Below are 15,020 nucleotides of genomic sequence, written 5' to 3' on the forward strand. Positions count from 1 at the left end.
TATCATAACATGTAATTTTGGTGTAAAAAATTCTTAGGATTATCCCAATAATTATTTTTATATATAATTATAAAATTGTAAATTCTAATAATGGTTAAAATCAAGTCGATATATAAACATATAAATTTTTTGAAAATAAACAGTCTCGATAATGTGTTTCAAGATACACTATTTTTTAAACTAGAAATAGATATCTCAAATAGATTCACTGTGAATTATATCCCTTATTTGTCATGCCATTTAAGAGATAAAAATCGCAATGAATATATTCGAGAGAATTTAGGCATGGCACCACTAAGCGATAAAATGAGTGAGAGTAGACTTATGTCGGTTGGCCATGTATAGTACTGACCAAGTACAACACATGTTAGGAGGTGCGAATTAGTTCAAGTGAAATGACTAAAAAAGACAAAGAATATGCCCAAAATGACGTGGTTAGAAGTAATCTGAAAAAATATACCTCACTGAGGATATGTCATTTAATAGAGTAGAATAGAGAATCAGGATTCATGTAATCAATCTCAATTAATTGGTAAAATGCCAAAATGATGATGAATACAATTAAATTCAATCTACTAAAAATATGGATTTAGAAAAAAAAAACCAAACTAAAAAACAAGTTTCTTGAATTTAATTGCATTAAATTTTTTTTAGGGCTTTTCTGGCTCCATATAGCATTCGAGCAAGTCCACTTAAGCTTGCCCAAGTTATCCATCTAGTGTACGGCCCGAGTCTCAAGCCCAAGCCAAGCTTGTGAACCTTGCTAATGCATATAAATTTGGGTGGCTTGGGTATGTCCAATTGAAGAATATTAAAGTCAAATTTTATTTCGACCTTTGTGACACACTATAAGCGGTCAAAATTTACATCTGATGACTAAGAGTGTTGGTAGCCTCTCCTTGCACCAAAGGTGAATAACATAGAATTCTATTTCTTTTTGGGTGTGATTTGCATAATTACATTTGATGATTAGGAGTGTTGGTAGCTTCCTTGCACCAAGGTGAATACCATAGAATTCTATTTCTTTGTAGGTGCGGTTTGCATAAGGTTGCAACTTTAAACAATCAAATTAAGGCACACCTCCAAATTTTATCACAATATATAATTTTGGTATAAAAATATATTAGGATAGTATGAATATCTTTTTCATCTCTAACTATAAAATTTAAAACTTAAAAAAAAGTTCAAATCAAGTAGATTTATAAACATATGAAAATCTTGAAAATAGACGGTCTAGATAACGTATTGCAAGTTGCACTATTTTTAGGACGCGAAATCCTTTTTTTTTTTTTTTTTTCATATTCATACATCTCGATGTGAAGACGATCAATTAGAGGGTTTTTCCATAGATTTATGAGGTGTACCTTAATTCTACATTATAAAGTTGCAACCTTATATAAACTTTTTCCTTTATTTTTACTTTTTTATTTTTATTTTTTATACCAAATCCAAAATAAGCTCACGCATGTTTGAGAACTACATCCCATCCAAACCTCCGTCCAATATTTATTAGATAAAATTCTTAAATTGTACAGAATTCTGTTTGATATTATGATGTATATTTTTAAGGCATATCAGTGAAACAACTCAAATTAAGAAACAATAAAAAACCTACATCCTATCTAAACAAAAGAGAGAGAGGGAGAGAGAGAGAATTCGAATTAAAAAACAATAACAGTATCTACATCCTATCTAAACGAGAGAGAGAGAGATTGTGTCTAACAACTCGATTTTGTTAAGAAAACCCCAAGTATCAATTTAAGGGAAATTTATACCACTGCGCATGAGAGATGAGTTGTTTAACATTCTCTCTAAATCTTTTGAGTTAATTTCAAAATACCTAAGACACATAATCATGACATGGAATAGTTGCAGAGGGGTAAAATGCTAAATAGTTCATCTCTTATGGGAATTTTGATAATTTTTTGTAAAATTTAAAAGAATATGATAAATCTTTTTTTCATTATACAGGAACATGATAATATATTGTTTGTTTAGCATTTAGGTCATGTTTGGTTGCATATCAGATGTGGATAGCACGACTGGATGGGTTAGGACACAAATAATTGGGTGTTTGTTATAGAACTACAGAGAATTGTATCGCCCATAACGGCATTTTGGTGCCCCTTAAGTAGGACACAAGTAATTGTATCACATCCAAACGTGCCCTTAAAGTATACCTATAGAATGAAAAGTGTTTTGAGCCATGGACTACTTCCTTTTCTATATATCCATTTATCCAAAGGAAACCTAATTATGACGATAAAAGTACAATTTGTATTTAACATCATCAGTTGAGCCAAATGGACATACAAGGCCACTTAGCCATTTACAACCCAATTTCGGCTTTGAGGAACTAATTAATCACATTTTTTTAGATATATCTAATCACCCACAAATTAGTATTCAATAAAACGACCTTTGCCCCGCTAACTAGTTCCTGATTATAATTGCCATTTTGTAGAATGGAGTCAAATGCACATGCACCCAGATAAGCATTCATGGGTAGATCAGAACTACCTCAACTAATCGAAACCTCTACAGACTGTTATATATCATCAATCTGGACCTTTCAAAACCAAATTGAGGAACAAGTGAAATACATAGACATGATTTTCCTTGTGAGACACTCAATTATGAAAATTACAAATGTGCATGATGAAAACCATACAATATTAAATTGACAAGAAATAAATAAAAGAATAAAAAAAGAATTCTGCCAGTCATTTTATAGGGCATCCTACAATGATCGCAATGTCTTTTCAACTTCCTCAAGGGCTTGTCCAGCATAAAGCCGGAGCTGGCCTTTCCTCACTACTTTCACATTCATTCTCCCTGATTGCACTGCTTCATCAAGTTCCTACAAGAAGCAAAATACAAATTCTTCGAGCAAAAGTAATGAAACCATAAGGAATTCTCTTAGTACAGCCAAGTTATCCTTTCTTTTTTTTTCCCAATAAATGGTCAGCATATGCAGATCTTATACTCGAAAGAGGGCCATTACATCTCACAAGTACAATATATAGGAGTATATCTACATTCAAATCATAGAAATATATCTAAAATGGGAAATGTCTGAAATATTTTTTTTTGTTGCTTATTGGCAAGTGCATGCATTCATAGCATTCAAATACATAGAAATATATCTAAAATTGGAAATGTCAGAAATAAATTTTTTTGTTGATTTTTGGCAAGTGCATGCATCCATACCATCCTGATAGTTTGTTAAACATCCCCTCCATGGCTAAACTCCATGGACAACACTGGCCATTCTCTTTAAAATGGCCACTCAAGAAGCTGATAGTAGGGAAATTGGCATCTCTTCCATTTCATCAACTGACTACATGGGATTTCAAAACAAGTAAACTCCTCAATACATTCTCAAGCACTACATGTATGATATAAAACTCACATATAGCACCTGCCCCCCAGGACACCAAGATTATTCAGTGAACACCTTGAACACCTTGTAAGGAATGCACACTTCCACCACTTAAGCAAATTCCACAGTTGCAGGTCAAAGCAAGCAAAGATAATTTTTTTAAAAAAAGAAGATAGGATGCAGGGCAAATCATAAAGGGTGACTGAACTCTTGGGGAGGCGGCGAATGACCACTCTCACCAGTCACCAATCAAAGAAAAAGAAATACACTACAAGTATTGTAGATCCAACTATAAATAAATCCTCCAGTTTATCATTAGCATGAACAACGAAGGTGCTCAATTAAGTGGTTTTCTAAGGTCTAAGTGGTAAGCTATAGATTGAAAATGTGGCAAGAGCTTCAGTAATAGAATCAAAGCAGAGATGACAGGCAGATATCATAACAAATCCATCCACAATGGAGAGTACTTAGAGTACTATAGCAATGGGCCTGACGATTAAGCAACATCAACAGCTACACACTAGTGCTTGAGAAGTATCTAATATATATTAATGCTGCCTATTTTATACCCCAGTTTCTATTCATGGAGGAAGAAGAGTACTTATGAATAATGAGAAATAATTTTCATTGTTAATTAGATTAAATGCGGGAGGAGGTGATATACATATTCACAGGATTAGCATATTTGAAGTGAAAGAAGCTTTGACAAGGATGAATAGGAAAGCTTTAGAACCAGAAGGTATCCCGAGAGAGGTTTGGTAGTACATAAGAGAGATTGGCATGTGCTGGTTGACCAAATTGTTCAACAAGGTATTGGGAATAAAGAAAATGCAAGACGAATGGAGGAAAAATACAGTGGTACCCATTTACAAGAATAAAGCTAGCATACAAAATTGTGCGAATTACCAAGGAATCAAACTTATAAACCATACTATGAAGTCGTGGAAGGGAGTGATTGAATAACGACTAAAGCGTGAAACGATTGTATCCGAAAATCCATTTGGATTTATGCCAAGAAGGTCAACAATAAAGGTCATTTTCCTACTTAGGCAACTGATTGAGAAGTTTAGGAAGAATGAAAAATACCTCCACAAGGTCTTTATTGTTTTAGAGAAAGCTTACAATAGGATACCGAGAGATTTAATTTGGTGGCTGTTGGAAAAGAAAGGAGTCTCCAGATGCTATATTGACATGTTGAGAGATATGTACGAGAGAGCGCCAACTAGTGTGCGGACAACTAATGTCGAGACAAGTAAGTTTTCAGTTACAATAGGCCTACATCAGAGGTCAGTATTAAGCACATATCTCTTTGTTTTAGTTATGGACAAGTTAACTAGGCATCTACAAGGTGAGGTACCATGGTATATATTATGCGTGATGACATAGTTTTGATCGATGAGACTAGAACCGGTATCAATGCAAAGTTAAAACTTTAGAGGGATTCTCTAGAATCTAAAGGTTTTAAAATTAGCCGGACTAAGACGGAATATATGAAATGCAAGTTTAGTAATAATAGAAATAGAAATGAAGAAGTAGCTAAGATTGATGGCCAAAAAATACCTAAAAGAGAGTATTTTCGATATCTCGGGTCGACAATCCAAGAAAATTGAGAGATTGAGGAAGATGCCACACATAGAATTAGAGCGGGGTGGGCGAAGTGGAGATGTGCAATCAGAGTTTTATGTACTCACTTAATGCCAATGAAGCTTAACGAAAGTTTTATATGATAGTTCTGAAACTTGTTTTACTTTATAGGATGGAATGTTAGCGGTCAAGAAACACAATACCCATAGCATGGGTGTAGCTGAAATGAGAATGTTGAGATGGATGTGTGGCAAGACAAGAAAGGATACATTTAGAATAAATACATTCCAGGGAACTTAGAGGTGGCTCCAAACAACGACAAAGTGTGGGAAAGTAGACTTAGGGCTGGCCACATGCAGTGCAGACCTAATATAGCACCGGTAAAAGGCAAGGAGATGACCCAAAAGGACATGAATAGAAGTAGTGATCAAAGATATGAGGACTTATGGTCTCACCGAGGATATGGCCATTGATGGAGCAGAATGGCGGAACATGATTACTATAGCGTACCCCAAATAGTTGGGATAAGGCTCTGATGATGATGATGATGAATTAGATTGAATGCATATTATTAGGGGAAAAAAATCTCAAATACATTTTTCAATTACATCTGACATCATTATATAATTTATCATCCATGGCTACGGATTCTTGTCAGTGGAAACAAATTTGATACATTGAAGCATCACATATACCTATGAAATATCATCCGAAAATTACAAAATAAGGAAGATCAGACAGAGATGAATTAATAATGTTGCCAACAAATACTAATATCAAGTTTTATCTTGAAAATTAGAATATGGATAATATATTAAAACTCATCAAATGCAGGCAGTGAATCCCATTACGTCAAACAATTGATAGAAGTAATTTGCTTGATGACAGAATCACCTTAACATCTTTAGATGACGAATACAAACAAAACAGTATTTAGAAACCCTCATGAAAAAAAGTACCAGGGTCTTTTGATGTTCTATGCATGAGTCACCCGAAATATATCCCATTGCACCAATCTCCATAAATTCAAGAATAAATTATTCATATCTGGAAAAAAAAGATTGCTACATCCACAAGCTAACAATCGCCATAACCAAAATGTTCAAACCGAGCCAATGCGTCCAAGTTACTGCTTATTGTAGAGGAAAAGCAGAATTAGGAACTTAAGAATGTCCTAATAGGACTTACATTGATCGTCAAAGGAACAGCCTTCGCTTGGGCATCACCCAAATCTTTGAAAAATGATTCCAGTAGATAGCAGAAATTATTGGCATCCCCGCGGTCCTCAAACATGATGGTATGAGAACTACCTTCACCAATTGGAGAATGACCCATCTTTAAGGAATACAGTCCTTTGGAGCCGTCAGCACCTCTATACAAAAAGATTGCCTGAAGAATAAAGATTAACATAACAAAAATTAATTCAATCAAACTACTTTAAAATATCAAAGAAAATATGGATTTCCTGCATCAAAGAATTAAGAACTTATTTGTCAGTATATTGCAAAGGATCATAAAGCAACATACTAGTACATAACGAAGATTTTTCCACCATTGATCTTTCTCATTTCCTAGCTCATTGTCTTTGAGTTCTCGAAGCATATTTTCGGAAACCTGGTCCACATAATGCACTGAGTCACCTGTGACTGTGGAAGTATTTGATTCTTCTTTATACTCTGTCTTAAATGATCTATAAGAATTTTTCATTCCCTTCCCTGATTCAGTGCTCACATGTGATCCTCCTAGATGGTTTATCTCTCCTACCGGAAAATCATTCGTCACATCCTGTTCCCAATTATCAGCAACATCCACCTGATCACTAGTAGAAGCCTCCTTGCCACTTTCCAACCTTTCAACTATTTCATGATCTGAAACATCTGATTTTAATGGTGAACTTGATAGTGGCAATGGCAACTTTATTTGATTGATCTCATTGACAAAATTTATAATTTTTTCAGTTTCACCATGATGTGCACTTGATTCTCTGGTTTTATAAGATCCCATATTTTCTTGTAGCTCTGTTGGACTGCTCTGATTGGTCCCTTTTGTGTCAGCTGGTAAAGAAACAAAATAGAGCTATTTAATCTCATCAACAACCATAATGTACCAAGCGAAAAGTACATTCAAATTCCACAAATAAAGCCAAATAAACCCCATGTCACTAAGTTGAAAGATAATAACATTAATAAGCAGCTAAAAACACCTAAAAGATCATATTGTGTAGGAAATCATGCATAATGTTAGAAGAATGCTCTTATTGAGAATCGGCATTGGCATCATTGGACTTTGCAAGTCATACTAAATCAATCCTAAACCTTCAAATCTCTTGTCTATAAATATTTTAGGTATCTCCAAGGGCATTTTTAGCCTTTCATAACACAAGTCAAAACATCTATGATGAACCCAAACAACGGTAGCATTTCCATTCAATTTATGCAAATTTAACATTAAAATTCAGACCAACAGGGTTTACCAGTTTGGAGGTCTATAGCCTCAATCCTTGGCTGAATCCTCTCTTTTGTACCCTCGTCCTTTCTCTCTAACTTCCCATCGAGCATTCTCTCTAACTTCCCATCGAGCACTTTTGAGAAGCCAATCTCATCTTCCATATTATGCTTCTCGCGACCAAGGACCGAGTGGGAATTCCCATTTCGACCATCCACGTCAGCGCTCGTTGCTTTTCGCTTACTCCCTTCTCCATTTTTATCACTACTTGATCCCCGAGATCCCCAAGGAGCTCTTGCCTGGACACTCTTCGACCTATTTTTGTCAGCTTCTTTTACAATTCCATCGAGATTTTGCCTGTACTTGTAAGGGGAATTTTTTCTACTAGCTTTCCTGGATCTCGATTTTCCAATCAAATTTTGCACATCCAAAACCTTAGTTAAACTTTTTACAGGAAGCTCCGTTGAATCCTTCAAGCGTTTTGGAACAAGCCGAGGTAATATCTCTAAATGCTTATCAACTTCTTTCTCAATGGGTGTCTGAAATTTAACAGGAGCTGATAAATTCTTTGTAGTTTCAACAAATGTATCATTTTCTTCTAAACTAACAAATGGGTCATCCTCCTTCAATCTCTTTCTCTCATTAGCTCGAGCCTCCCTCGCCATACTTCGAATCAATGATATTCTCTCTCCTAGCTCAGCTTCACCAGTCGAAAGTTTAGCAAAATACCCATCCTTCCTTCCACTAGAAAATAACCCATTTTTGATATTTGGAGAAGAAGAAGAGGAAGACCCATCACTATTTTCCTCCAATTTTCCCAATTTATCATCAAAATTTGCAGACCCCAAAACCCAAACAGCACAAGCAGTCTGAAATACAAAAACCCCAACAAGGGACAATACTAGATGAATAACTGACCTGGAACTGAAGCTATCTGGGAATCCATGGCTTATAACCTCAGCCTGGTTAAAACCATGAATCTCCACCTCCAAGTTCTCCTCTTCTAAAGGGAGTGGAGCCATGCAAAGCTCCTCACTGATAGTATTATGATCAAATCTATCTGGTTCTATGACAAAATCAGAGAATTTTTGTTGTTGGGTATCTAACAACGCTGGTTTTGGTAGTGTTCTTAGTAGCTTGGGTCGCAATTTGTTCTTCCTTCTCCTACATTTAGAGGAAGATAAAGCAAGAGAAGCAACCAACCCATGTGCTCTTTTCAAAGTTAGATTTGAAGGGACGAAGAGTACCGTTGGTCTGGCCCAAACCATTGCTGAACTTTGAGGAAACCGAACCAGAGCATGGTTCATTATTTTTGGGATCAATAAACCATGACCTTTACTTTCTACTGAAGATTGGGGCCTGGCACTGTTAGCTCGCCCTCCCAAAGCGCGAAAATGGGCCGGGTCAATCCAGGCCTGGTATTCGAGGGGTGGGCTGGATTTGATCATGCCAAAGAGCCCTAGTCAAATTCCATCTTTATTTATTTTTGATCAAATGCAAGATTTCATTAAGATAATGAAGGTACAACAAATTCCACCTTTATTTTTTGGCTAGGCTGCCGATCCCGGAATTATTAATGAGGTTGGGTCAGGGGCGGGCTAATAAATGTTTTTTTTTTATGTTTCTAGTGGCCTTGTGGGGAGGCCATGGAACATGGCCCAAGCTCAACCGAGACCCTAGTGCGTAATTTTTGGGCAAGGGCCAGCCCGCACTTGGCCAACTTTAGTGGCTCGGGCTTGGCTATTCGTGACCAAGCCGACCTTGCTAGGCTGCCGGGCTGCTTGGTCCAATGTAAGACCTACTTCTAGTTATTTATTTAGCCTATTTGGAAAGTCAAGTTTTGATGGAGTATTTATTTGGTTCTTGATTTCTATTCTGGATTGGGGAATCACTAATCCGTATGGAAATTTCGCTCTTTCGTTACACTAGCTTGATAAAATTTACACTAATATTCCCTAAAAAGCTTTATTATAACCTAATAATCTAACTTTGGACCTCAAGATCCAAGAAGCTTTTCTAGTACACATATTTCGGATCTTGGAGGTTCGAAAATGTTCCAAATCTCATATTCAAGACCTAAAAAATCCAAGGTTTATGAGAAAGCCTCACAAATCTTGAGATCCGAAGTTTGAGTGAGGAACCCAAAAGGGAAATGAGGAACATCAATAGTCCCCATTTATGTAACTACAATAATGGGAAATTTCGTAATGCCTCTAGGGGATTTTCCATTTACGTAATGATAATCATGGGAAATTTATTAAAATACCCGGGGGAGATTAACTATTTAATAATTTATTCATATAATCTAATTTAATTTCAAACTACATACAATAAACACGTGATCATGAGTTGGGATGGTTGAAAACAATGTAAAATGTACTTCTTTCATTAGTGTTTTGATAAATTTCCCCATAATCATTCAACTACGGCAGCTAGCGGACTGTAGGGAATATTTAGAGGTGGCAATGGACCCTTATTCAGGTCAGTGTCCAAGTCCAGTCATATTTTTTAAGTCCCAATACATGAAATATATTTCAATAAAGTTAAATACATAGAGATTTTAATTTTTAGGTCGGGTCCGATTAAGTCCAAGCCCCACACCATATTTTCGAGTCCAGATCCATGTTCGGTGAATTCAGGTCTGGGTCCGGTCCCGACCCGTTGCCGCTGCTAGGAACATTGCACCTCAAAGGAAATGAGCAGCTGCAACATTCCCCATATATGAAATGATAGTGATATTTCGGACCTTGAAAGTAAGTTGTCTCAATCTTCAAACCCCGGACCCCCAAGTTCCGAAATTTAACCCATATTACTTTATGATAAGAATGGGAACAAAAAGATGAGCACATTAACTATATCCCTGCTGGAGCATACGATGCAATCTAGTCACTCGGTTAGATGAAGTTTTCAATCTGAAAATTTCGAACCTACCTAAAAATGACTAAAAGATCATCTTCAGAGGAGAAATTTAGAAATTTAAATTCTAGTACTTAGATCTTTAAATGGCCTTCAATCTTGAGAATTTTTTTTTTCAACGGCATAAAAAGTGTAATTCGAAAATTACTTTAATTGAAGTTAATCAACGAGCAGAAAAGATTACATCTCTAAAATTTAGGGTGCTACAATAACTGGTATATCAGGTTTTCCGGAAGACAATATGCTCCTTGTTAAAAAAAAGAAGAAACGGACAATTAAAAGACCCTCCATGATAAAATCACATTATTAGAACTATTAGAAAGTTTTTTTTATTTTTTATTGAGAAATGTTAAAAGCTTTATTACTGTAAAAAGAAATTACAACAGCTTACATCATCCGAAATCAAAAGAAAAGATAAATGAACACCCTTTTTCATAAGGGAGTCAGCCAAAGAGTTAGCATCTCTGTACACATAATGGAAAAATAGTCTTAAAGAATCAGTCAAACTTCTGAATTTGACACCAGATAGATCTCCGTTCCCATAGAATTCTTTACTCTTTCTTACACCATTTAAATCACATTTATAGAGTCCCCCTCTACCCAAAAAAAATCCCCAATCCTATGGGATTTAAAAAGCTTTAGACCTTGTAGAAGAACAGTCAACTCAGCATGATTTGCCGTTGCCATGCTCAGAGAACCAGTGTCACACCCCAAGAATTTACAGTACTGTTATTCCTGAGATGTGACGGACAAAACATATATACATCTATTGATAGGACAAATTTACAGTGGCGAGGTCTTACATAGTAAATAAAGAAAGCTAGCACAACAACAGTATCTTCCAAGGTTGATCTTGACTAGCACTCAAAATGAATCCGTAGTTATCCTGAAAAAATGTTTACCATAGTTTGATGAGTTTGGCTACTCAGTAAGTGATCATCAAAATCTTAAAAATAATCATGATTGAAAGATATCAATATTTTCCAAAATGAGATCTATTAACAGAAATGCATCAACAGTTTCACTTTCAATAAATGCATAATCAAGTATAATCCGAGTAATTGAAATGCTTATAACACTTTTAACGGCAGTACATAATTCAAAGGATTTCACAAAATACCCTACTGGCGTCCCAAATAGGTCACCTATATACCCCATCAGCGTCCTGATGGATCCAATTAATCCCTATCGGCGTCCCGGATAGGTCCACTTAATCCCTGCAGGTCCACTTATACCTCACCGGCGTACCGGATGAGTCCACTTAATCCCTACCGGCATCCCAGATAGGTCCACTTATACCTCACCGGCGAACCGGATGAGTCCACTTGCATACTTAAATTATTTCTAAATCTCTTTAAACATTCGAAATCAGCAATATCATGTACTCAACATATCATTGAAATCATTAATATGAATTCACTTAAACCATTAATAACAGTCACTCTATATAACATTTCAAAAATAACCAATCAAATATTTTGGGCTCAAATTTAGAAAGGTAGCAGTTTGTAAAGGCATTCTAGCATAATTGCCAATTTAATATGTATAGAAAAACTCTTATAAAAATTCAAGAATACGGAATTATCACAATTTATGGGATATCAATCCACAAATAAACATTTCACAACAATACTATAATCAATTGCAAAAATGTCAATTTTTTTATAATAAGGCAGTTATTTGCACATGAATTTTACAATGTCTAAATATTCAAAACAGTAGAAAGAAATATCACAATTTTACTAAAAGCAGAAATATCACATTTATTTCTAACAATAGACAAGAAAAATAAATAAATTTATTTTTCTAATTTACAGCATTCAAAATGTCTAACATAGATAAAATATCACAATTTTTATCAAAAAGATTATTTTTCAAGATAATGAGGTCACGTGCGCATAAAATTTATCGCTCCTAAAATTCATGATAATAAGCAGAAATAATTATTTCATTTTATTTTTAAAAAGAATGAATTATTTTTCGAGACAATGAGGTCACTTACACATAAAACTGATTAAATAAAGATCCTAGACGAAAATATCACTATTTATTAGAAATAGACTATTTTTCAGGAACGATGTCACTTACCCACAATTATTTGAGAGGGAGCTTCCGATAAAAAAATTCGGTTCGAGAGAGAGATCTCAAAATTTTCTAGGGTAAGAGTGCTCACCTCCCCTATTTAAATTCTTAGAACGTATTATTATAATATTTTATTACGCTCTACCTCATACCTGAGGTGTCGTGTTAAGCGTCTGCTTTTAACATACGAAAACCACGTCCGCTAAAGGACGTGGCCAGCTGCAAGCAGCAGGAGGTAAAAGCAGGCGAAAGAAAAAGTAAAGGCAAAGGCAAAACCTTTTGAAAATAGTGATGGTCCCCAAGGACCATCATACTTAAACAGACCATCACCTATTTAAAAGCATATTTTCTCCTTTTTTTTCTCTTTTTTTTTTTTTTTTTTGAAATTTTAGGATTGTTACATTCTTCCCCCCTTAAAGAAATTTAGTCCTCTAAATTTGTGTACCTGATTACTGAAAAAGATAGGGGTATTTTTCTCTGATTCGTCTTCTCGTTCCCAAGTCGACTCTTCTCTTGAATGGTACTGCCATAATACACGGACTAAAGGAATCTCCTTGTTACGCAACACTTGCACCCTTCTATCCAGTATCAAAATTGGCCGCTCAATGAAGGATAGGTCCTTCCTGATCGGTAAAGGTTCACATTTTAAGATATGGGAGGGGTCGGGCTGATATTTTCGTAGTGAAGATACATGAAAGACATTATGGACATTTGCCAATTCAGGTGGTAAGGCAAGTCTATAAGCGACACCTCCGATTCTTTCCAGGATTTCAAATGGTCCGATGTAACGTGGGTTCAACTTTCCTTTCTTGCCGAATCTCATAATGCCCTTTATTGGTGAGATTTTTAGGAAAACTCGATCACCTTCCTCAAATTCAAGATCTCTCCTTCGGTTATCGGCATAACTCTTTTGCCGACACTGAGCTGTCCTGAGCCTTTCACGAATTAATGCTATTTTATCTGTGGTTATCTGGAGCCCTAAAAGCTTTCTTTCACCAACCTCGTCCCAACATATGGGTGACCTTCATTTTCTTCCATATAGGGCTTCATATGGTGCCATCTGAATACTGGCTTGGAAGCTATTATTATAAGCAAACTCAATCAGGGGTAAATGGTCATCCCAGCTTCCTGTAAGGTCAATAACACAGGCCCTCAGCATATCTTCCAAGGTTTGGATGGTCCTCTCCGATTGTCCATCAGTTTTGGGGTGAAAGGCAGTACTAAAGGTGAGTCTCGTCCCCATGGCTGACTGTAATCTAGCCCAAAATTTAGAAGTAAACCGAGTATCCCTGTCCGATACAATACTGACAGGAATGCAATCGTACTATTTCCTTAATGTACAACTGAGCCAGTCGATCCAAAGTGTACGTCGTGCGAATCGGTAGAAAGTGGGCAGCTTTGGTCAACCGGTCCACAATGACACAAATGCTATCATATCCTGAATTTGTTCTAGGCAAGCCAGAGACAAAATCCATAGAGATGTACTCCCACTTCCATTCTAGCACGGGTAAAGGCTGCAACAACCCAGCGGGCCTTTGATGTTCAGCTTTTACTTGCTGGCATGTTAGGCATTTAGACACAAATAGTGTTACCTCTTTTTTCATATTATTCCACCAAAATTCTTCAAGTCCTGATACATTTTAATACTTCTGGGATGTATTGTATAACGAGAATGATGTGCTTCTTCTAAGATAGCTTTCTTTACACTCTCATCATTCGGGACACAAACCCGACTTTTGAATCTTAGCAAATCCTCACTACATATAGAGAATTCATCTCTCTTTCATTGCTTCACCTCTTCTATAATTGTTATAAGCTGAGGGTCTTTTCTTTTGTGTCAATCGCCTTAATATTGGCAATCATACTTACCACACCATTAATGAACGAAGTTGGATGCCAATCCACTATTTCCTTTAACATTCGCATTTCTTGGATCATTAGATGAGCTAAGACTCCCGTAGATTTTCTACTTAGAGCGTCGGCCACAACGTTAGCTTTTCCTGAATGATAATGGATTGTACAATCATAATCTTTTAAGAAATCCATCCATCTTATCTGCCGCATATTTAAATCCTTCTGAGAGAAAAGGTATTTCAAACTCTTATGATCCGTGTATATTACCAATTGCTCACCATATAGATAATGTCTCCATATTTTCAAAGCGAATACTATTGCAGCTAGCTCCAAATCATGAATTGGATATTTTTTCTCATATTCTTTCAACTGTCTGGATGCATATGCCACTACTTTCCCATATTGCATTAATACACAGCCCAAACCTTTATGTGAAGCATCACTATAAATCACAAATCCCCCACTCCCCTCAGGAATAGTTAAAATAGGTGCTGAAGTTAATCGAACTTTTAGTTCTTGAAAACTCTCCTCACATTCACTTGTCCACTCAAATTTGACATTTTTCTTTGTCAATCGAGTCAATGGGATTGCGATTCGAGAAAATCCTTCTACAAATTTTCTGTAATATCCTGCCAATCCCAAAAAGCTTCGAACTTCAGTCACATTACTTGGTTGTTTCCAATTAACAACGGCTTCAACCTTTGAAGGATCAATTGATATACCTTCCTTTGATATGACATGTCCTAAAAATGTCACT

General features: G+C 35.9%; 1 protein-coding gene across 1 annotated transcript; it reads right to left on the reverse strand.

Annotated features, from left to right (window-relative positions):
- Positions 1 to 2,526: 2,526 nt before the first annotated feature.
- On the reverse strand, positions 2,527 to 8,858 carry LOC18430311 (ABC subfamily C protein). The gene is made up of 4 exons (XM_006840470.4): positions 7,440 to 8,858; positions 6,494 to 7,020; positions 6,155 to 6,355; positions 2,527 to 2,860 (listed from the first exon to the last, which is right to left on the reverse strand). Exons 1-4 carry the CDS (start codon positions 8,716 to 8,718, stop codon positions 2,741 to 2,743), a joined length of 2,127 nt encoding a protein of 708 aa, XP_006840533.3. The 5' UTR covers positions 8,719 to 8,858; the 3' UTR covers positions 2,527 to 2,740.
- Between the last annotated feature and the right edge of the window lie 6,162 nt (positions 8,859 to 15,020).

This window comes from Amborella trichopoda, chromosome 2 (assembly GCF_054954075.1).
Source record: "Amborella trichopoda isolate Santa Cruz 75 chromosome 2, AtrichopodaSantaCruz75HAP2 v2.0, whole genome shotgun sequence".
Taxonomy (NCBI): domain Eukaryota; kingdom Viridiplantae; phylum Streptophyta; class Magnoliopsida; order Amborellales; family Amborellaceae; genus Amborella; species Amborella trichopoda.

Bases quoted from the DNA above. Each gene is read 5' to 3' on its own strand.
- LOC18430311 (XM_006840470.4), bottom strand. From the start codon at position 8,718: ATGAACCATGCTCTGGTTCGGTTTCCTCAAAGTTCAGCAATGGTTTGG. The intron at 7,021-7,439 runs GTAAACCCTGTT...TTTCTTTACCAG, and splicing joins GGCTATAGACCTCCAAACTG to CTGACACAAAAGGGACCAAT. The intron at 6,356-6,493 runs GTATGTTGCTTT...TTTATTCTTCAG, and splicing joins AAAATCTTCGTTATGTACTA to GCAATCTTTTTGTATAGAGG.